A 21,122-nucleotide genomic window follows, 5' to 3' on the forward strand; every position below is an offset into this window, starting at 1 on the left:
TCTTCCATGCGAACTAAAAATACTTTTCGATGAAGAGTGAAGAGGTCACCGTGCCCATCATGCACAGAATTATAATTGCGAAATTAGCAAGGAGGATGTCGACACGAAGGCTCGCGTGCAGGCTATGTACAATACATAAAAAAAACCATGTGATCGCCTTTGGGTATATCCTTGGGTGGCAATGCAAATGCAAGGAGCTGAAGAAAGAGGGAGAGCAAGAGCCAGGTCACCAGTCAGAGGTCAGAAACATTCAAGATGCTTGGTGCTCGCTTGCTCTAAATTGAGTATCTTAGACCAGTGAATCCCGACTGGGCTGTCTCGAAATTTGCTCCTGCTCCTGACGACAACTGGTGCAGTATCGATCGTACCACTCCTTGACATTGTCCGCGTTCTTGCCGAATAACTTGTCCACCTTTGCGGCCTGCCGAGCCTCATTGCCCGCGGCCTCTTTCCCTTCGCCAAGAAGGATCTCAATCTGGCGGCAGCGCCGTACCTCTCCACGGAGCCATCGCTGCCACTCGTTCGCGATCACCTCTTTCTCAATACTGTTCACCACACGCAAGCCAACCAGAAGATTATGCCTGTATTCGCCCAGTCGTTCCCGGGTCTCCAAAAACCGCTTGGCTGCGCTCTTGGCCACTGCATCGCGCGCGTTCTCTGTGCTCAATGAAAGTGGAAGGTCTGAGGGCTGAAGTCTATGCTCATTGAAAGCACTGAAACACGTGCTGTGGTTGCCGTCGTGAGGCAAAATGGTCGAATTAGCAATGGCTTCATCAATGTCTCGAAGGTAGATGGCTTTCGTCATAACCATATTCGGTTGGATACCCATTCGAGCCATGAAGTTGCTTGCATTCCGCTCATGCCACCACTCTCGACTTATCGTTGACGTGTATAGGCCGTTGAGCAGTGCGCTCACGACGAGTAGACCCAGGATCACTTTATGCGCGTTCAAAGCCTTCACAGTCCAACCGATGAGGCCAAAGGACGACTGCATGAGGAATGATAATGCGCTTTCCAGGAACGACAGAACTGTCTCCATCATGAGGTGTGGCATCGTGCGATGGGTGCGTTTTCGTGTCTCTAGTTTCAAGTTGCCTCCCGCACCTGTGAATTGGGATACGTTACTTAATCGACCAACGTGGCCGAAGATGGTGATAGCTTTCTTGGTGCGACTGTGTGCGCCCAGCCGACGCACTTGGTCGCTGACCAAGTCCACAAGATCCAGTGCATCTTGCTCCAGATCGCCCCCGGCCCTTTGATCGATGATATCTAGTTTGGAGTTGGAATGTCAGGGCCCGCAAGTTGAAATCTGTACTCAATGTCATGACTTACGTTGTAGGCCAAATGGTTTTTTGAGCCATTCCACCTTCACGTAGATGGCGAGCTTGCACTTGGACTTTGCAACGAAGGTAATCACAACTTTACTGACAAGGCGGAATGAGCGCCGAAGAGGAAGATGCCACGGGGTCCGTTTATCAGTGACCACGTAGCACAGATGGTCGTTTAGCACATCGATGATCTGGTAATCCGATATGACATTGTTTTGAGACCGTCCTGTGTCTGTAGGTTAGCCTCTAGAGCTGCTGGCAGGAACATCATGATTCTTACCCAAGATATCCGTCGTTTGGATTTTGTATTGGAAGTCTCTTCGGAGATGACGGGCTTCCGTGCTAGTCCATGGACCCTGTTTGATTTCTTCACATCCAAAGTGGCAGAAGTCAGCGATCAGAATCTGTACCGTTGCCCAGGTTTTCTAGCTTAACTTACCCTGGGCTTCACGTTCATGAAGCAAAAGTTGCCAGAGGGCACTCTTATCGCCGAACAGGATGTGGAAAAGTGCCTTAGGGCTGACGTCGAGAGTCTTTTCGACCGCCAACTTGAGGTCACCCTGAGGAGTGTACTCGACAGGTTGAGTTGGCAGTCTAAACCTAGGGTGGTCTCGGTTTCTACCCCCTTTACCGCCATCCAAGTCGAGGTCTTTGTCAATGTAGATAGGAAGGTGAATATCATGGCCATTCCTGGCATCAATTCCAGACGAGGATTCTTCCCAGCTGTCAGCGCTTGATTGTCGGACTTGGCCACCACTCTCCATCTTAAGGAGTTCTTTGATGATACCCTCAAGTGTCATCTGCTGAACGGCGATTGATGCTTGAATCAAGAAATTAAGGCGTTTCTGCAAGAGTCGCAAGGGCTCAAGGAAAGTCTTGACAGTGATTCGACCAGGTACATCGCTACCGAGCGGCGGTATCAAATGAAGGAAGAGGAAATCACAATCACGTCCCGAAGCGGCAGTTACTTCCTTAATACCATCCAACGCAGCGCTAGTGGTCAAGACCAGGCCAAAGTGGTGGCTGTAGAAATAGATGCTGCGAGTAGTCACATATGCACGCCCAGGGAATTCCTGTTGCTCGTTCGGGCTCCAGGTAGCTCTGAAAACCAGGACCAGAGGTTCGCTTTTCTTGACATCAGGGAACAGCAAACGGAATTGAGCGTCTTGAATCCTCAATGGTTGCGGATAGACGCTGGGATATTCGGGTTCTGCGACCATTGCGCGTGCAGTTCGGTGGATTTTGGACGCATCTTCTCCATCAAGGCTTACAGTCTGTCGATGGCGCGGTCCCGAAGGTTGCCAAGGTGTCACAGACTCGTCTGGAGGATCTGCCCGGGCCGTTATGCTACCCTTGTCAGAATCACTGACCGCCGATGTCGAGCCGTCCTCGGTTGGAGACTCGGCCACATTGCCGTTGGTATATTGCTGCTCCCTCTGAAACTTGTTGATGAAGCTCCAGTTGGAAGTTCCCCATAGATTCGCCATCATACCGCTGGGCATACCCCCTGTACTATCGGTAAAGCCAAGCCCAATTCCTCGTTCGCTGCTGACCACCACTGCAGCTTTACTCATGCTTGTGGGTGCTGGGGGGTTGGCAAGTGTACGTGGAGCAAGGCTCAGTCCCGGGTCATCCAAATTGCTTGAGCTCCGCCCGCGACCGCGCTCGACATCCTTGAAACTGGTAGCTGCTGCGCCTCCGTAGGGCAGCAGATTATGGCTGGCAGAAATAAGGCTAGCAATCCCGCTTGCGGGTCCGGGAATGGATGGTGAGCTTGGGGCAGCATTGTTTGACTTGCGGTGTATATCCAACTTCTGAATGATCCGGGAAGTATGATCTCTGGCGTGTTCACGAGCAGAGGACTCAATATCTAAACCGGTGAGTCTGCGGCTTGTGGCATCGGTGCTATTTCGCATGGCAAGGCCGTCACGATCAGGGACTGGAAGCGTTGAGCTTCTGTCAAAGTGAGAAGGTTCATCGCTGAGTATGGGCGTAAGAGATTCGCTCGGATCGGCAGTGAACTCCGGTGCAGGAGGCTGAGAAATTGAGAAAGCTGGATCCTGAACGGTCATTTTTCCGGAGATGGACAAACTTGTGCTAGTCGGGTTTTCCAAGGCCTTTTGTTTAGCGGCTTCGAACGCCCCTATCCATTCCGTAAGCTCCTTTTGGGTTTCCGCCTGTAGAGTGATGCTGTTGTTCTTGGTCTTCACTTGAAAGCAAAATCGTCGTTCTTCTTGAAACGCGGGTCGAACGCTACAGAGCAAGACTCCGATTCGCTCGCTCTCCTCAACTCCGCCAGTACGGGAGCCTTGTACAAGACACCCGAAAATACCATTCTTCAAAAACGCCCAACGCCTGACCCAGACAGTGCGGCTTGGTCTCCCAGATACTGTCCGCAGGTTGAGCCATCCTTGCTTTTCTGGCCGGATCTCCTTGCCCACGTTCAGCGTAGAAAGCGGTCGTGAACTCAGGTAAGGTACAGTCGAGGTTGAATAGTCCTCCAGTTCCCGAGGGGGACGGGCGACCATTTCTGCAGCTTCCTCAATTTCCTTTCTTGTAGACAGAAGTTCGCGCTTGGCTGAACGATCACTCGCTTCCATTTCATGAACCCAGCCCTTGACGCGGTCCATTTCTCCAGACCATTTCGAAAATGTCGAGTGATTGTTATTGTGAAATACACGGAACTCTCGCCACTGATCAAAGGATACCCGAACTAAAAGTCGGTCCAGTGCGTTGCGCACTTGAGGGGCCTGCACAGAGAAATCCAAAGATGCCCTCAGATACGCCTTTCGAGCCTCGTGAAGCTGAAAGGCCTCTTCCCTTAGGGCCGACGCTTCTTTGGACTTTGACTGAGAGGCGTATCGGGCTTGCAGGTAGTCGTATTGTTTTTGAGCATGCTCGAGTGTGCGGCGATTCTCCTGGCCAAGAGTTAGTCTATGACACACTCTCTACAGAGCTGCATTCGCATTGCGACAAGTTGAATCAGGGTGCTCACCTTGAACTGTCGCAAATCCTCGTGAATGAACACGCGGATTGGTTCCGCAATCAGCGACTCCATTTTCTTCGTAGCCATCACTAATCCGTTCCAGAGGTCCTTGGATCCTTCCCCACTTCTCCTCATCGCTAGGAGTGTGTAGTCATGGTCAACGATAGCTTCTGAAACGACCAGAGGATTGGAGTAGGAGAGAAAGCTGTTCACTACACTCTCTATCCCCACAACCTCGGAAGCGAGCTTCGTGGCCGCTCTCGCATACCCGTCCAGCCATCTTTCAATGAATTCGATCTGATCGCAGAAATGTAGTGTGGTCGCACGGAAAGTCGGCGAGTCGAGCGCGGCCTCTTTGAGTCCAACCGGGCTAATCTAGAATGTCAGCCGTTTGGTCATTTGAGCCACAGAACATGCGATCCGCGTACACAACGCTGACAAGCTTCCCGACCTGGGGTAATGGAGGCGATTGATTCGACATCTAGCACATTTCTCCCGACACACGGTTGCTGCCAAGAATGCTTCGACGCCGCGCGACTATGCGCAAAAATCCGCACTCAGGAAGAGGTTGAGATTGTCTAGGATGATGAAGGGTGTTGCAGAAGCCTTAGGGGAGCTTCTTGCATGGTCGTGAGCGGCGTGAACCTCCCGGCGACCTGTTGATGGTTGGCCTTTTCGGGGCTGATTTAATTGGGTACGTCAGTGACAGGCCCGCGCTCCCCAGACTGGGCGCCTCAGCATGGCTGCCTGTGAATGCCTGACGATACAGGCAGTAATCAGTAGCTGATTTTCGGGTCTTGCGGGCGGTCAGAGAAATTTTTCTTTCTGCCGGCCGTAGAACGCTGGCAAGACGAAGCTCATCAAGGTATTCTCAAGAATCAACGATGGAGCCACCTTCGAAAAAAGCGCGAACTCTCTGGGAGGAGGACTCCAGTGAGTCAGGGGATGAATCGGGTGGTGTTTCACTTACCAAGGGCTCAGAGGCGGAGTTCAAAATCAATGAAGATTATGCCCGCCGGTTCGAGTACAATAAGAAGAGGGAGGAGGTGCAGAAACGTATGGCTGTCCCTGTTAAAACTTGAGGCATAGAAGGCCAACTCGCTAATCTTTTCTTCCTCTCTAGTCGAATCCAAGTATGGCAAAGTCTCTGGGCTAGGCAAGCAACGAGCCGACGAGGCCTCAGATGAAGATTCTTCCTCGGACGAGGATGAAGACGATGATGGTGAGCTTGTCACCGAAGCGGTTGACGCTGAGATCATGGCAACTCTCAAAGCAATTCGCGAGAAAGACCCTCGGGTGTACGACGCAAATGCCACGTTCTACACGCAACTAGACGACGATGCCGCCAATGCCCCCAAAGAAAAAAAGGAAAAGCCGATTACTCTACGAGACTACCATCGCGAGAATCTTTTGAACGGAGTTGATGCCGCTGAAGAAGAAAGCAAAGAGACGATCAAGACTTTCGCTCAAGAACAAGCCGAATTGAAGGATGCGTTGGTCAAGGAAATGCATGCGGCTGATGCGGATGAAGACATGGAAGACGCTGATGACAACTTCTTGGTCCGCAAATCTGGTGGGGCCGACGTTGTTCCTGAGAAGGAGGTCAAGCTGGATATTGAGAACGCCGACAAGGACCCCGAAACATTCTTGTCTAACTTCATGTCCGCTCGCGCTTGGATCCCCGAGGGGGGCCGACGAGAGCTTCACCCATTCGAGTCAGATGATGACGAGGAACTCGACCGCGCCGATGCCTTTGAGGAGGCGTACAACTTCCGCTTTGAAGATCCCAATAAGCTGAATGAGAAGATTATGACGCACGCTCGTGACACCACCAACAGTCTGTCTGTTCGTCGAGAGGAGAAGAGCGCGCGCAAGAAGATCCGCGAAGCTGAGCGTCAGCGCAAAGAGGAAGAGAAGAAGCAGCGGGAGACCGAGAAGAACCGGTTGCGTAAACTCAAGGCGAGGAATTGCAGAAGAAGGTGGCCCAGATCAAGGAGGTGGCGGGCCTACGAGCCGCTAAATTCACCGACGAAGATTGGGCGCATTTCCTTGATGAGGCCTGGGACGACAACGAGTGGGAGAAGGAGATGCAAAAGCGCTTCGGTCAGGAATACTACGAAGAGCCCGAAGACGAAGGCAAGAAACATCCTAAGAAGCCTACCTGGGATGATGACATTGATATCAAGGATCTGGTCCCCGACTATGATGACGAAGAAGAAGCTGCTCAGCTTGCCATCGACTCTGACGAAGATGAGGAGCAACATGGTGATGATGATGACGCCGGTTCTGCGCCCGGGACGAAGAAGAAGAGCAAGGCTGAACTGAAGCGAGAACAGAAGCGTGATGCTCGTAAGGAAAAATTGCGAATTGAGGAGGCCATTGAACGCAACTTGGATCTCGACATCACTCTCCTTCCCGGTGCCACCAAGAAGAATTCCACTCGTTTCCGCTACCGCGAAACCTCTCCTCAGAGCTTCGGTCTGACCGCGCGCGATATCTTGATGGCCGATGATAATCAGCTCAATCAATTCGCTGGCCTCAAAAAGCTTGCCTCATTCCGTGATCCCGAAAAGAAAGCCAAGGACGAGCGAAAACTCGGAAAGAAGGCTCGCCTGCGCCAGTGGCGTAAGGACACTTTCGGCAGCGAAGAAGGACCAATTATTCAGCTCTCTGCTCATCAGCCTGCGAATGATGCAGCGAAGCATACAGACCACGATGAGGCCAAGGTGGATATTCGTGAAGGTGACGGTAGCGGCAGGAAGAAGCGAAAGCGCTCCAAGAAGCACTAAGCGCAGGCGCCATTGGAAAGCATTTCCCGTTGTTGATACATTCTCCTATACGTAGGGTGCTTGAAATCAAGCCTGTACTGTAATTCCGTTGATTCGAGACTTTCCATTATTGCATCTTATCTATTGGAAGATTCGCTCTTTCCCAAGATGGTAGCTACGATTCGCGAGTAGGTTATATTAAGTGGCCTGGCCCATAGGTAGACGGGGCATCTATGCATGTGCAGACAGAGAAAAGTGTAAGTGGCCCAGGCACGTGGCGGCTTTCTTGGACGAGTCTGCAGTACCAGTTGAATGTCCATAATTAGGCTTCTCCCCCGAGGTCATTCTGGAATCCAACCATTTTTACACTCCACGGTCGATCTTGGGCATAGATATCTGTATATCCCAAGCGGAGCCTGGGAAAATTTGCGCCGGAATGTGCACCAACGCTAGATATCCGTCTCCATTTCAGTGCAGACTACGGTACCGGAAGGTTCAGGTAATTGGAACTTGGGCGAGTCGACCGGCAAATGAGGAGGTGGGACCTCTAACCGTTTGAGCCGCAACAAGATGACAATCTCGGAATTATGACCATTGTCATTGGACTCGGACCTGAGTCTCGTATCTACCGATCCTGGTCGTGCCGCACCGGTAGGCTTGATGTGATATCGACCGGGCATCAATCAATATATAGGCGGGCCGCAGTGGGCCTTAGCAATATCTGCTTCATGGACCTACCTCTTAGCATTATACTGTCATTTTTCTAATGCAGTACGTTCAGAGATTTCCAGACGGACAGGGTTAATTGATTGTCGCGCAGCCCAATCAACTAGTAGGCTGAGAATGGAAACTCATGACTCCCGTCGGGCCCCCCAAAAGAAGATGGATGTCGCGTTCCAATTTGGCTGAGCGAGTGTGTGGATATACTAAGGTTGGAGTATTCATGTTTGCTGTGTCAACAGCCTTGCCAGTCATTTCTTGAAGCCCGCTGTCTGATAGCCAACTGCAGTATACTCTATGCCTATTGGTTTTTACATTGTCTAAATTTGTGCAAGATCTGACCGATAATTGAAGTGATCATAGTCATCTCACATGTAGCATCTCGTCGGAATGGTCAGGGTGGAGTTGGTATCACAAACTTTGATTAGTGTGTTCCTGGGTTGGAGTCCGAGGGTACTTTCACATGCGGCCCGTCTCCACCGCTGCCTTTGTACCGTAGCAACGACCAACGGGCCCTGTGCGGAAAAGCCTGGAAGCCACTGCTGGAGCCTCGAGAAAATGTGAGGAGCTCAATGCCCCGTAATGAGAGAAATACAGACCGTCTCTTCCTAATTAAGATGGGTCTCCAACTACCGTCACTTGTCCCAATCAAGCAAGCTGTCGCCTGCAATGATGCCGCTGTTTCCTCGGCACTACTAAGTCACTATGTTGCGTCTTCTCGGGCGTGTATTTGATGACAGTGGACCGCTTAAACGTTCCAGGAGTCTTTCATACAATCAAGGGCCCTCAGATCCATCCCGTCGCCCGTGTGTCCACGCAAAGGACCATCGCCGTGAGGACCTGCAGGGCCGGTCGGTACCATGCAAGCCGAGTGCTTCTACCATCCAAGTCCTTATCTTCTCCGACCATGCGGTGCAGTAGCCTCCACGGCTGCAGCAATAGGTAGGCCCTCTATCCCTGTTTGAACGGGAGGAAAATTCCGTGGTGCATAAGTGGGCGCCGTGCAAGGGAAAAATTTTTTTTTTTCAAACACGCATCAAGATCGACCAGCCTTCAATTATTCCTGGTCATAGTTGAAACGGCAGCTGGAACATAGGTATGCGGCATCTCATTCGAATCTGGAAGAACGGCCACAAATTTGCCTCTGATGTCTACTCCTCTTGGCCTGCGTGTACTTCTTCCCAAAAAAAAAACAAGAGAAAAAAAAAAAACTGGGACCGGTGACTGGTCTTTTTCCTCCCCCCATATACTGTAGTAGTGAGCGAGACCATGCCGTGTCCTTGGTACCGTGGTTCTCGGGGGAAGGGACTCGGGTGGCAATAACAATAAGAATCCTATTCTCCCCCCCAGGTCTCCCTTTCGGGTACTCGGAGTCCAGGCAAAAAGGAGGTTGCCCCGGTGTGGATGTGGAGGCTGGGACCGGCATTGAACGGGGAAACATGCGCCATACCGGCCAATCCCAAACCGGTTACAGTCAGTGCTGGACCTGCTGGCCCGACTACAGTGAAAAACTCCACGGACTGTGCAAGTTGGTACTGGACGACTGATGGCCCTCAGTGGTATCGAGCATTGTCCGCGCATGGACTGTGGCCGTTGCCACGGACTACAAATAGTACACAGGTTTCAAAGGTGGATAGATCAAATAGACATATCTGGACGTGACCCAGGTGGCTCGGACAATTGAGTCTCGTAGAGGATTCATCGTCCAAGTGTTCAGAGTGAGCGTTGTAGAGGAAAGGAGTCCAAGTCTGCATATTTCAACCAAAATCTACCAAGTTCAGTCTACTCAATACAGACTGCATCGAAAAGGCCGTGGGTGCCAATTTTTGATACGGCAAATCTATTTTGGTCGTGGACGTGGACCATATATGAGATTTTATTAGAATAAGGCAGCTGAAAGGAGTGATCGCGAACATCAACAGCCACTGGTGTCTCCATCTGCAGCAAGCCCAGCCAGTCTCCCAGTTTGTCGATCAGCGACGAGAAAAATTTTTTTTTGTTACGATCGGGAGATGTCGGCAAGGGCCCGACCTCAAACGGCAGAATACAGGCCAATACCGCAGTGTTTCCAGCGATACGGGCCCCTGGCTTTCCTGATTGGGCGCTAGTGGCCACCATTCGCTTCCACTTGCGTACGGGTATTTTTCTCCCCCCTTCCGCCCCTTCGATCCTCTCTTCCTTTTTCTTCTCTCTCATCCCCCGTGTGTCCTTTCTTCTTGACACTCATCCCTCTCCTCTCTTTTCGTTGCATCTATCTTCTTTGCAACCTTTCACAATGGCCAAGGGTGACGTTAACCAGGGCGACAAGTCCTTCATGGGCATGCCCGTGAGTATCCCTCGTCTCTCTCATCGTCTGGCTGGCGGCTGCGCAGTGGTCGTTGAAGAGTTTTCGCGTTTCATCCAAGATGCCATCGATTTCACTCAATGCATCGATCCATCGGAGAACGCGATGACTTGAAGATGATTACATGCATTCTGCTTGTATCAGACATTCACAATGGATGCAATTGACCATCTTGCTAACGGAATTTGCTTTGATAGGGCTTCGTTGTCGACTTCCTGAGTATGTTTACAACAACACCCATTGAGCACGATGATCCCATTGTGCTCTGACACGGGGTTCAGGAGAATAGTCCACTAACTTGTTCCACAGTGGGTGGTGTTTCCGCCGCTGTCTCCAAGACCGCTGCTGCCCCCATCGAGCGTGTCAAGCTCCTGATCCAGAACCAGGTTAGTCAAGACTCGTCGATTATACATCGCTTCTTCATCCAGCCAGGGACGCAAGGCGCGAGAAAAAAAAGAGGCCCCGAGCCCGTTGATACCTCTCTGGTTATATCGTCAGTGTATCGACACCGGACTGGTCCAATGAAAAAATTTTCTCGTCTTGTTCACACTGGCTCGGCTGGCCTCGGCCTTGGCAAGAAGCAAAAAACAAAAACTTCTGATAAGCAATACTGACCACCTTGCTCTTGTACAGGATGAGATGCTCAAGCAGGGTCGTCTTGACCGCAAGTACAACGGCATCAGTGACTGCTTCAAGCGCACTGCCGCCTCCGAGGGTGTCATGTCCCTCTGGCGTGGTAACACCGCCAACGTCATCCGTTACTTCCCCACCCAGGCTCTGAACTTTGCCTTCCGTGACACCTACAAGTCCATGTTCGCCTACAAGAAGGACCGTGACGGCTACGCCAAGTGGATGATGGGTAACCTTGCCTCCGGTGGTGCTGCTGGTGCCACTTCCCTCCTCTTCGTCTACTCCCTTGACTACGCCCGTACCCGTCTTGCCAACGACGCCAAGTCCGCCAAGGGCTCTGGTGACCGTCAGTTCAACGGTCTCGTTGACGTCTACCGCAAGACCCTCGCCTCCGACGGTATTGCCGGTCTCTACCGTGGTTTCGGTCCCTCTGTTCTCGGAATTGTTGTCTACCGTGGTCTGTACTTCGGCATGTACGACTCTATCAAGCCCGTTCTCCTGGTTGGTCCTCTTGAGGGCTCTTTCCTCGCCTCCTTCCTGCTCGGCTGGACTGTTACCACTGCTGCTGGTGTTGCTTCTTACCCTCTGGACACTGTCCGTCGTCGCATGATGATGACCTCTGGTGAGGCCGTCAAGTACAAGTCCTCCATGGATGCTGCCCGCCAGATTGTCGCCCAGGAGGGTGTCAAGTCCCTCTTCAAGGGTGCCGGTGCCAACATCCTCCGTGGTGTTGCCGGTGCCGGTGTCCTGTCCATCTACGACCAGGTCCAGCTCCTCATGTTCGGCAAGAAGTTCAAATAGATGATTCGCCCCTTGGTTGGTGATTTTTCTGATTTGATTTCTCGTTCTCATACCACCTGTCGTTAGGCCGGAGCTCGTGGACCATAATGATTCCCCCCGAGTCTGGACCTGGCGACAGGATCGTGGAAGTGAAGGTTGTGGCATTGCAAAAGATAGATGCGTCAAGAAAGGGGGTTGGGGGATCTTGAAGCATAGAACGGTGTGATTCTTCCCTTTTCTTCCCCCATGTATTTTACTGCCTGCAAGCTCTTTTATTTCTTTTTCATCAAAATATGTACTCTTGGCGCACCTCACAGCCGATGTCTTTTGTAACTTTTTTCCCACGTAAGGTCGTCGTAGCTCCTCTGGTCTCCGCGTGTTTGTCCATCTAGGTCGTCGCTGTTCTTCCACTATATATCAACTCCTATCCATCTTGATCGTCGTCCCGGCCCTGCTCCATTGATATTTATGGGGCTTTGAGACCGAACATGGGATGGAAATTTCTTCTGCTCACGTTTCTCGTGGGCCTCCAATCTTTCGAGTTTGGTCTCTTGATCTCTTTACCACCTTTCTCCGGTGGCAGACTCAAGCTCGTTCCCAACTTCGCGGAAACGGGATGCTCGAAGAGAATCGGGCCTTGTTTATTGAGCCATCCAGTCTTTTGCAGTGACCTATCATGAAAGTATCTTCTGCTCACTTGGCCCGGAGTACAGGCGGAGCCTGGAGTCATTGCGTCCTGCGGAGAACAGCGCCCCACTGGCTGGCTCGTGCCGTGGTGGATGATGACGTTTGCGGGTGCCGCTCCGCTATGTTTTAAAGCTGCAGCGAGCACTGAATCAGTCTCACCTTCTGACCTTTTTAACAAAGCCACCTTGAACGAGCTTGCAATCCTTCACTTGTGCCCCTGAAACATATGCATCGAAGCTGATCGTCTTTTGTATGATCCAAGACTACACAATCATGTCTACCCCAGGCAGTGTACCGACCTACAGATCTGCGCCTCTCAACTCCAATGAATCGGAGAAGGAAACGCAAGCCAGCCAAGTGCCAGTACAGCCTGCCACCGCAACAACTACAGCCCCAGACTCGCAGCCACAAACCACATCGGCGACAGCTACAGCTCCTTCTTACGAACCCATCTACGCAGCGGCACAACCGACCAATCTTGCAGCACAACCAGGTGCAGCTGCTCAGTATCCTACCCCTACCACGGCCGCCGCGGCGCCGGTCGAGTCAAATTCGATGCCAGTACCGACACCAACGTCCACCGTCCCAACCGCAACTACATCGGCTGAATCAACACATTCACCACCTCCCCCACAACCAGGTCATGTTCCACAACCGCCCACCCGCTCCAGCGAGCTGTCCACCGTACCTCCGCCCCCCAAAGCAGGAGAGACACCTGCAGTCTCTGCCACCGTCTCTGCTCCAGCTCCAACGCCAGCTCCAGCCCATCCTTCCGCTCAATTGCCCTCTACATCTTCCTACGCCTACCAACCCCCGTCGGGTATCGCTGCCTCGACCATTCCCAACCCCAACTCCACCTCTACACCCTACTCGTCCATCTACCCGCCCGCCGCCGCCAGCGGTCCCTCTGGTTCAAGTGGTCTGGCCCCCCATTACAGTGGCAGTGGAGGTGGCGGCGCAAGTAGCATTTTCCCGGAGGACGAGGAGCCTTCAATTCTGAACACCGCAAAGGGCTGGGTTCAGAGTGCGGGAGAGAAATTGGCTGAAGTGGAGGCGGAAGTGTGGAAGCGCATCAACAACGCACACGATGAAGAAAAGTGAGCGATGAAGCTGTCATGTGGGAATTCTTTTCCTTTATCTCCCAAACGGCCCCTTGGTTTTTTGCTTTGTACCTTTTCGCCCTTCCCACCTCCCTTGAACCCTACGAGGCTCGAGGTTGTTTTCGACCGAGCTTCACCCACGGGTTCTTTGGGGGTTCTGGTCTTTTCGGTCATGGTCACAATTGCGTTGGGCATTTTGCGTGCGATGTGACATCTCTTATGAATGGCAGGTGAATCTCGAAAGTTTTTCAGAGCAAGTGTGGCATTTCAGATGCTCGAATCGGGACTCTGCTAGTAAAGTGCATGAAGCGAGAAGAGCATCGGGTCTTTTATACTATCTTGTTTTCATCCAGTGCCTACCGGTACCGACCAACCTAAGCATAGCATATTGACAAGCGGACGTATCTACCCTTGACATTCTCGCTGTCCACAGCACTCGGATTTTAAACAACAACGTCAAGCTTAGTATCCTGGTTTAACGTTGATCCTAACCAAGAAGCCACCTCAGCAATGGACATGCATGCATTAGGCTCTACTAATTCTGACGAGCCCTGGTATCGTAGATAGATCGGCACTACTCCTGATACTACTGGTACCGGTAGGTAGTCCAGGCGGGACTCGTGGAGATGCCATATTAAGCCCCCTGAACCAGTACTCACAGACGAGTGATATGTGATCAAGTACAAGCGAGGATTCGACGGTAACGACGGACATCTAGATGTCCGCGGGGCGAATACCTAAGAACAGTATACAAGGATGGATATATGGGCCGATACCTGGGTACCTCTACTGTACCGTACATGGGATACGATGAGCTGATACTATCAGCCTATTACTATCAGGTACCGGGCTACGGTAAGGTTACGGGCTCTAGTATCCGTCATTGATATCGAAATACATGTCGAGACATGGAAAGCTACTAGGTACATTCTAGTTCCAGAGGTCACCCATGTTTTCGATCAGTCAAGGAGCAAAGATTCGGCCAGATTGCGAAAAAAAAGAAAAGAACCTAAAGAGAAAAAAAAATAGGAGTGTCCATTTCATTTCACCTCCCCAAGTTTCATTTATCCTAGAAACGTATCATAGAAGGGGAATAACATTAGTGCAACAGAAGATATAAAAACGACAATCTCCTCCCACCTTCCATTTGCACGTGGACGAGACACAAACAGCCCCCAGATGAGTACTCCCGAATCATTTCCCCAGTGAAGATCAGTCAAGATGACCAGGTTGATGACACGGATGCACTCCAAAACTGGAGACCACGAAGCTTCTCGTACCCACATTCGATTTTCTTTGCAGAATCCCACCATGCAGAAAACCAGTGCAGTACATTCAAGACGACCGGCAATTTTTCAAGCTGCGAGATCCCATCTCCGGCACAAGGTGGCAGTGCAGGTGGCTCGTTCTGGTTTTCGTGGGAACCCACCGCGAAAATAGAGCCCTTGTACACCTCTGCCACGTTGTCACAGAGTTCAATGAGATAATCGACATGAGACAGAAGAACAAACAAAAAACAAACACACGAACAAAAAGACGAACAAACACTGGGAAACTCATAGGAATCCATTATGAAAGAAGAACGTAGCCAGAAACCACATAAGGCGAGCAAGTCATGAAAAAGCAGGACCCAAGCGTCGGAGCAAGTCTCGATGCAAGTCGAGAAAAGAGGCGAGGAAATGAAAATACGCAATATCAGCCATCACTTGACAGAAAAGCTCCTGAGAGATGAACTGGCTAGTAATTCTAATTGGAATAAGTCACGAATCGGGAGCAACAATGGTCGCAAGCTCAACAGGGCATGGCAATGGTAGAAGTAGCCAAATTGCCGCCGGACGCATGGAAGACTGTGGCAAGCGACCTATCACGAGAAAGAAGAGAACAGTTCAGATAAACCACCAATGAGAGACGCCCGTTCGAACCAGGTTCAAATGCAATCATAGACAACGCCGAGACAAAAAAGAGAGAGTGGGGAGAAAAAGGAAATTGAATCCAGTCCGCCAATCCGAATTGCTGTGTCGTCACTCGAATTGCAGAAATGAGGACATGCAGGATCTTGCCACGAAGAGAAGAAATCAAAACAAAAACGGAGAGAGCCCCACCAGGCCACGAGGAAACAAAATCGTCAAGTGCGGTCCGGTCCAGCCCTGACGACCTTATTATGGATGGCTTAATATGTATGCCTGGGGCGAAGAGAGTCACAAGGGGAAAGTGGGAAGCGCATCAGTTGAAACGCGATGAAAACGGACAAGAAAACATGCGGGAGACAAGACGTTTGTTGAAAGCGGAGAATTCAGAGGCGCTAGTCGTGAGGAGCCATCGAGATGATGAAGTTGATCATTATGTAAAGGGGGTTTGTTGAATGTTTTTTTTTTTCTCTTTTCAGCTTCTTCACATCGAGCCAAGCCTGAGGAGGGCCTCAACGGCGGCGCGTTCCTGAGTGTCGAAAGTGCGGGGGCCCGACTGGGCAACGGTGGGTCCACCAAAACTGACGCCATCCAAGGCCCCCACGGGTAAAGGCTTCGCGCGCGCAGCCACGTTACTGTTTCGCATGAAACCACCGCCATTCATCGAGCGCGCGCGTAGGGCGTCCGCACCGATTTGCGCCCAGTCTTCTTCATCCGTGACATCACCTTCGTCCCACTGATCCTCCTGCAGGTCGTCCGGCGCCTCGGAGGAAGAGCAGTACTCTTGGCCGTCATCGCCATCCAGCGACATCTTGTCCGCCTCGTGCTCCAGCATGTCCAAGTCCTCACGGGCCGGATAGTCATCCGTGAAGGAGAATGCCGTCGACTCGGCCATGCTCACACCATACTGATTCCGCACGGCAGACCAGGTGGACCCACGACGGCCCTCGATCTGCAACCCGCGCTGCGGGAACGAATCGGCGAGACTCGACGGGGGGGAGGAGACAGCAAAGGAGCGTGCCCGATCACGCGGCACTTCACCGCGATGACGCGCATCCCATCGACCCCAACCAACCTTCTCAAACAGGACGTCGCCATCCACGCCGCCCGCATCGCCGTTGCCTCGACCCTCGAGCGCCGCGACCACCAAGCGACGCGCCTTCGCAGGAGGGATGCGTGAAAAACCGGGGACCGAAGTGGTCAAGAAGCCCATGATGTGACGGATTGCCAGAGGGCCTTGCTGCAGGAGGATCTCGGGGAGGTGATGACGCGCCAGCATGGCCGGAGTGATGGCACCGGCACTGTCGAGATCCTCATGGGCGGCCGACGTCGTGTGATGCTGGCTGTTGGCATGGTCGACCGCGTCTTGCAGATCAATATCCGAGTCCAACTGAGGCACGGTGGACAAGGGCGATCCGGGGGAGAGGGCGGGGCGATGCCTGTAGGCTTGTGGGGGGAGTGTGGGCGAGATGGAGTTGGGTGGCGTTGGCAGCATCGCTGGCTGACCAGGTCGCGATGCCGACTTGCGAAGGCCGGCGCCGGCGCCAGCGCCAGCACGAGACTGAGGGATGTCGACCGAAGCGGTCATGGTTTTACCAGCCAGGGCCATGGCGATGCTGGAGATCGGTTGAGAAGTAGCCATATTTGCAAGTTGGAAGAAGTCAAGGCCGCGAAAGAGGTCTGCTGCGCATAACAAGGCGCCAGGCATATGAGTCAGATATGGGGGGTTCCAGTAGTACTCCTGGTACAGAGGGCCAGCCGCGCGGCGCGATTGGTGGTGGCGACGGGAGGGCCTCGGGGCAAGACAAAGAAATGGGTGACCACTTGCACATACCTCTTTGATCACACAGAAGAGACAGGGACACTGCAGCAAAAGCAGTAGGGTCTCGTTGAAGGGTTGAGAAGGCGTGGGGAGGGGGTTGAGTCAAGAAGCCAGAGAAGCAGAGACACGCAAGAGGCGCGGGTGCTTTGTACTTCCAAGGCAGCGGGAGTCAGATACACTGCGGCAAGGGGTCCCAGTTCTGTTGGCCGCGCGATCGGACCGGCAAGGTGTCAAGGTGATAGTGTGAAGATTCCACACCACCAGCCCACGAACAGGTCTTGAAGAGAAAGAATGCTGATGGAGGACAAGGGGCACCACAAGATTTCAGACACACTCGTAATGAAGTTTAAGCCAGATTGAGGGATGGGAAACAGAGAAGAGTATGTGTGTGTGTGTGACGAGGGGAAGTATAAGGGCACAACTCCGCCGCTCCAAGTTGTACCCTAACAGATCAGCTGGGGATTAGGGGGGGGTAACCTTCTCATCGCTACCTCCTCATCGAGTCAACCAAAAGCGAATGATGGACAGGCTCCGTCCGACCCTGACGGCGGTACGGCATGTACATCTTCAGGCTTACAAGAAACCGCAACAAGGTCGATGTGCCCACTGCCCAGTGCCCACTGCTGCCGGCTCAAGGTATCTCCACTGCTCCAGTATGTTTCTAGTTTCTCTCCCCTCTGCAACTCCACTTGGATCGCCTTGGACCGGCAGTGAGTGGGACTCCGCAGACGGTCTCCAGGGCCAGCGCGTGGGTGTCTTGATTGGCACTTCGGAGCATCCAACGATACGCCGGAAGGTTCCGGGCTTCATCTGGGTCGGTACCTCTGAGAGGGGAAAGCCAGCGGGAAATACTTGGGAGTACCTCCTGTCCATCTGCGCGACATTTGGGTCCTGAGGAGTCGTGACGGGAGTGTGATCAGGTTCTGGACGATCATAGGATGAACCGACAGGAGTCAAAAGACAGGGATGTGTGTCGTACTACAGGACTACAGTACATGGACGGTGGGAAGAGTAGAGTTCCTGCAGGCTGAGCAGCAATGCAGAAGAAGAGGCGTGGATATTCGATTTCCTGCAATGGAACAGAATTGAATGTTCAAGGACAGCCAGAGGTAGCTACTGTTCCTATTGCACTGTCTATGAGGTTTCACATGGTGAAACCCCCCCCCTAAAGGTCACGACTACTACCAGATGGCCATACTGTGCACTGCCCAACAACTTCATAACCAGCAGAGCACAATCCGACATCTGAATCTGGTACCCGGACAGGACTGGCGATCGGCTCAATCCACAGCCACTTTGACACTGTGGGATCCCCCCACTTGCGACTCAAGTGCGGTGCGGCTGTTTGAGCGCACTGTGTTCGGGATCGGAAAGTGCCTTGTTTTAGGGCCCTAATTCCATCATACCTTCATCCGATGGAATTGAGCCCTCAGATCTGACCCGATATCGATACTCTGACTGCCCCAACCACACAAAAAAAAAGGACTTTTTTCCCCCTTATAACACCACTGCGACCTTCCTTTCTCATGGCCCCTTGGAGATCAAAGATTTAATGCAATTCTAAAATCATCCAGTGCACTGAGAAAAGTGACGCCTCCCCGAGTGGAGTACATCCCACACGTAGAGTGTAGACGGTACTACTCTTGGTACTCGATAGACATGATCGAGTGCGATGACTGCCATCTCCCGATGGTGACACTAGTGCCTTGCCCCTCCCCCTCTTGATATGGGGATGCGGGATATACCGCGGTCCAAGTAGAGTGGCACGAGTCGTACTTATTACCCCTTACCACCACTCATACTATGGCTCCTCCTCCTATGTACTGTAGATACTAGATCGCTAGGTATCTACTCTGTGTGCCTCATTCTTCCCCTCTTCTCCGACGGGCCCCGTACGATGATTGAGTTGCAGATGGCAACGTGCGCCAGCCTCACCGGAGGGGCGACGTCGACTGGCCAAGGGACTGCAGATGGACCAAAGGCAAATCACTCCTCCACTGCATCCCACCCGACAAACATCCTGGTCGTATAGACTTTGTAGTTCTTATCGGCCAGTCAGCGTCCACCAACCGATGCTCGTGCCGCGCGATGCGGGCACGAGTCGATCCCGCGGTGGGCTCTAAGGGCGTAACCCTAGCCACCACCGAACATGTGTACATAACTACTCATGCGAGAGAGGGTGTGAAACCACGGACAGGTGGATATCCACGGATCCAGTCCGAAAGAAAAGTCCACACAAGTCTGTATACTCGGTCCATCATCGAGATCCAAGCTCATTCCCGGATGCGGACAGTGATCGCTACAATGTTGATGATTCCGTGGCAGGATCAACATGAGGTATTTGGGTTCCTTTGACTTGCGTCGGCCCTGATCAGCCTTCGATTCCAGCACGTGGTCCCTCTGAGTGATGCGCATTCCTAAACCATCCATCTTCAAACCCTAGGATGGTACTCTACCACACAAATCCAGAAGCAAAGGTTTGCGAAACCTCCCACAATGATGTATCTCTCTCTCTCTCTCTCTTTTTTTTCTCTTTTTCTTTAATGCTCCTCAGTCAGTATTCACACACACTTCGTATTCACTAAGCGAGAAGAGTCCTTTAGTCTGTCGTCTTTGCCCTGATGGAGTGCTGCTGCTGTGCTGTTCGAATCCACTAGCGGGTCCTCAAGCCGCAGATGGTGACGGTGACCGGAGGTTCAGGAGAGTCTGGACTCTTGTCTGAGTCAGCCATACGTGAGGTGGATCGGAACCTTCTTGCCGTTGCAGCCCATGGACAGTCCAACCGACCAGTGGCTGGTCCCATTCTGGGCCTCACCTCTCGTCCAGTGCCTTGAGCAGGTGACTGACCTCAGGCCAACTGCGGCCTTGGTGAGAGCGCCTGAAAGGCGAGGATCCGGAACTCGGTGCATTGACGTCACACGGCCCCCTTCGAGTTCCTCTTGGCAATGTGCCCCAAGCGGGATCAGCATGCGTGCCGCGGCAAACAGTACCTGGCTTTACTCGCCAAGGGCGTGCAGAACTGAGGCACTTAGTACTGGAGTCCATTCCCAATGTACCCGCCAGCTGTGCTCGATGGTCACGCACCATCGACCCCAGCACCGCGAGTTGGACGCTGGTCAGCCGATGACTCCCCTGGGCGTGCAGGGTCAGCCCCGTCAGCCACTGGAAGATTTCCAAACGAGGCTGCTCTTCGGAAGGTCAACCCCTCCGCTTCTCTGCTGCATAAATTATGTCCCGCATCGACGGGCTCACGCTTGCGCATTGCCCAGTGACGCTGGCGCCCAGTGCAGGGCAGGACCAGAGAGGAATGTACACTCCTCACACTTGAAACACACCTCCATGACACTGGCCCTCTTTGGAAAAGTAGACAAGACGCCTTCGCGGATCCCATTTTTGCATTCTCTTGAGAGTGTGTCACTCGTATCCGAGGGTTGTCGGTCCGTGTCCGGCTCGGTCAGACTAAACGTGGGGGCGCAGAAAATCGCCCCAAACAGCTGTCTGCAATGCTCCCTTCCCCCGACCTGCAGAACCCCCCCAGTAATCCACTGTCTCGGACTGGAAGATCCGTAGAATGACCTCGGATACCAGGAAGAGGGATCATAACATACACGACGTCGATGGAAGTCAATAACGCAGAAAGGATTGTCCCATTTGCAATGGTTGAATCTATCCTTGGCCGGATAGATTCAACCGGTCTCTTTCGCCACACTCCGAGTGCCTGGCGAGGATCAACCGAAATCCTTCAGAATTCCTCAGCGATATTACGAGCTCTATGGTATTTGATCGGCTGATTTTGGAACGCGTCACGTCTGCACTGACAAGGCTGGCATGTAGTAAGCGCTTAGCAGAAGGCTGCTCCTCTCCGAGGCCGGAGTCAGCTCTCCCAAGTCAAGTCATTCGAGTGCTTGTCTGCTTTCCGAAGGAGAAGATTTGAGGTTCTCAAATCTCGTGTGTACTCTGATCCTCCCCAGAGCATACGGGCTATGGGCCATCGCACTCCAGACGCTGCCGATTGATTATGTGCATCGTCAACCCCCGAGACTCGGCATC

The 21,122-nt window shown here is 52.5% G+C and overlaps 6 protein-coding genes across 6 annotated transcripts; 3 read left to right on the forward strand and 3 right to left on the reverse strand.

Moving 5' to 3' along the window:
* Positions 1-289: 289 nt before the first annotated feature.
* Positions 290-4,795, reverse strand: POX_e06819 (uncharacterized protein; the record flags this gene model as incomplete). The annotated part of the gene is made up of 6 exons (XM_050115635.1): positions 290-1,269; positions 1,333-1,554; positions 1,609-1,695; positions 1,768-4,246; positions 4,324-4,684; positions 4,743-4,795. 6 exons carry the CDS (start codon positions 4,793-4,795, stop codon positions 290-292), a joined length of 4,182 nt encoding a protein of 1,393 aa, XP_049968095.1.
* Positions 4,796-5,198: 403 nt separating this feature from the next.
* POX_e06820 (uncharacterized protein) lies at positions 5,199-7,103 on the forward strand (the record flags this gene model as incomplete). Its single annotated transcript, XM_050115636.1, has 3 exons — positions 5,199-5,370; positions 5,438-6,208; positions 6,274-7,103. 3 exons carry the CDS (start codon positions 5,199-5,201, stop codon positions 7,101-7,103), a joined length of 1,773 nt encoding a protein of 590 aa, XP_049968096.1.
* Positions 7,104-10,077: 2,974 nt separating this feature from the next.
* Positions 10,078-11,577, forward strand: POX_e06821 (ADP,ATP carrier protein; the record flags this gene model as incomplete). Its single annotated transcript, XM_050115637.1, has 4 exons — positions 10,078-10,128; positions 10,344-10,365; positions 10,456-10,532; positions 10,780-11,577. 4 exons carry the CDS (start codon positions 10,078-10,080, stop codon positions 11,575-11,577), a joined length of 948 nt encoding a protein of 315 aa, XP_049968097.1.
* A 939-nt stretch (positions 11,578-12,516) lies between these two features.
* POX_e06822 (uncharacterized protein) lies at positions 12,517-13,344 on the forward strand (the record flags this gene model as incomplete). Its single annotated transcript, XM_050115638.1, has 1 exon — positions 12,517-13,344. One exon carries the CDS (start codon positions 12,517-12,519, stop codon positions 13,342-13,344), a length of 828 nt encoding a protein of 275 aa, XP_049968098.1.
* Positions 13,345-14,559: 1,215 nt separating this feature from the next.
* On the reverse strand, positions 14,560-14,913 carry POX_e06823 (uncharacterized protein; the record flags this gene model as incomplete). Its single annotated transcript, XM_050115639.1, has 1 exon — positions 14,560-14,913. The coding sequence occupies one exon, from the start codon at positions 14,911-14,913 to the stop codon at positions 14,560-14,562; it is 354 nt and encodes a 117-aa protein (XP_049968099.1).
* Positions 14,914-15,734: 821 nt separating this feature from the next.
* Positions 15,735-16,892, reverse strand: POX_e06824 (uncharacterized protein; the record flags this gene model as incomplete). Its single annotated transcript, XM_050115640.1, has 1 exon — positions 15,735-16,892. One exon carries the CDS (start codon positions 16,890-16,892, stop codon positions 15,735-15,737), a length of 1,158 nt encoding a protein of 385 aa, XP_049968100.1.
* Positions 16,893-21,122: the final 4,230 nt, after the last annotated feature.

The sequence above is a fragment of the Penicillium oxalicum genome, chromosome V, assembly GCF_001723175.1.
Source record: "Penicillium oxalicum strain HP7-1 chromosome V, whole genome shotgun sequence".
Classification (NCBI taxonomy): domain Eukaryota; kingdom Fungi; phylum Ascomycota; class Eurotiomycetes; order Eurotiales; family Aspergillaceae; genus Penicillium; species Penicillium oxalicum.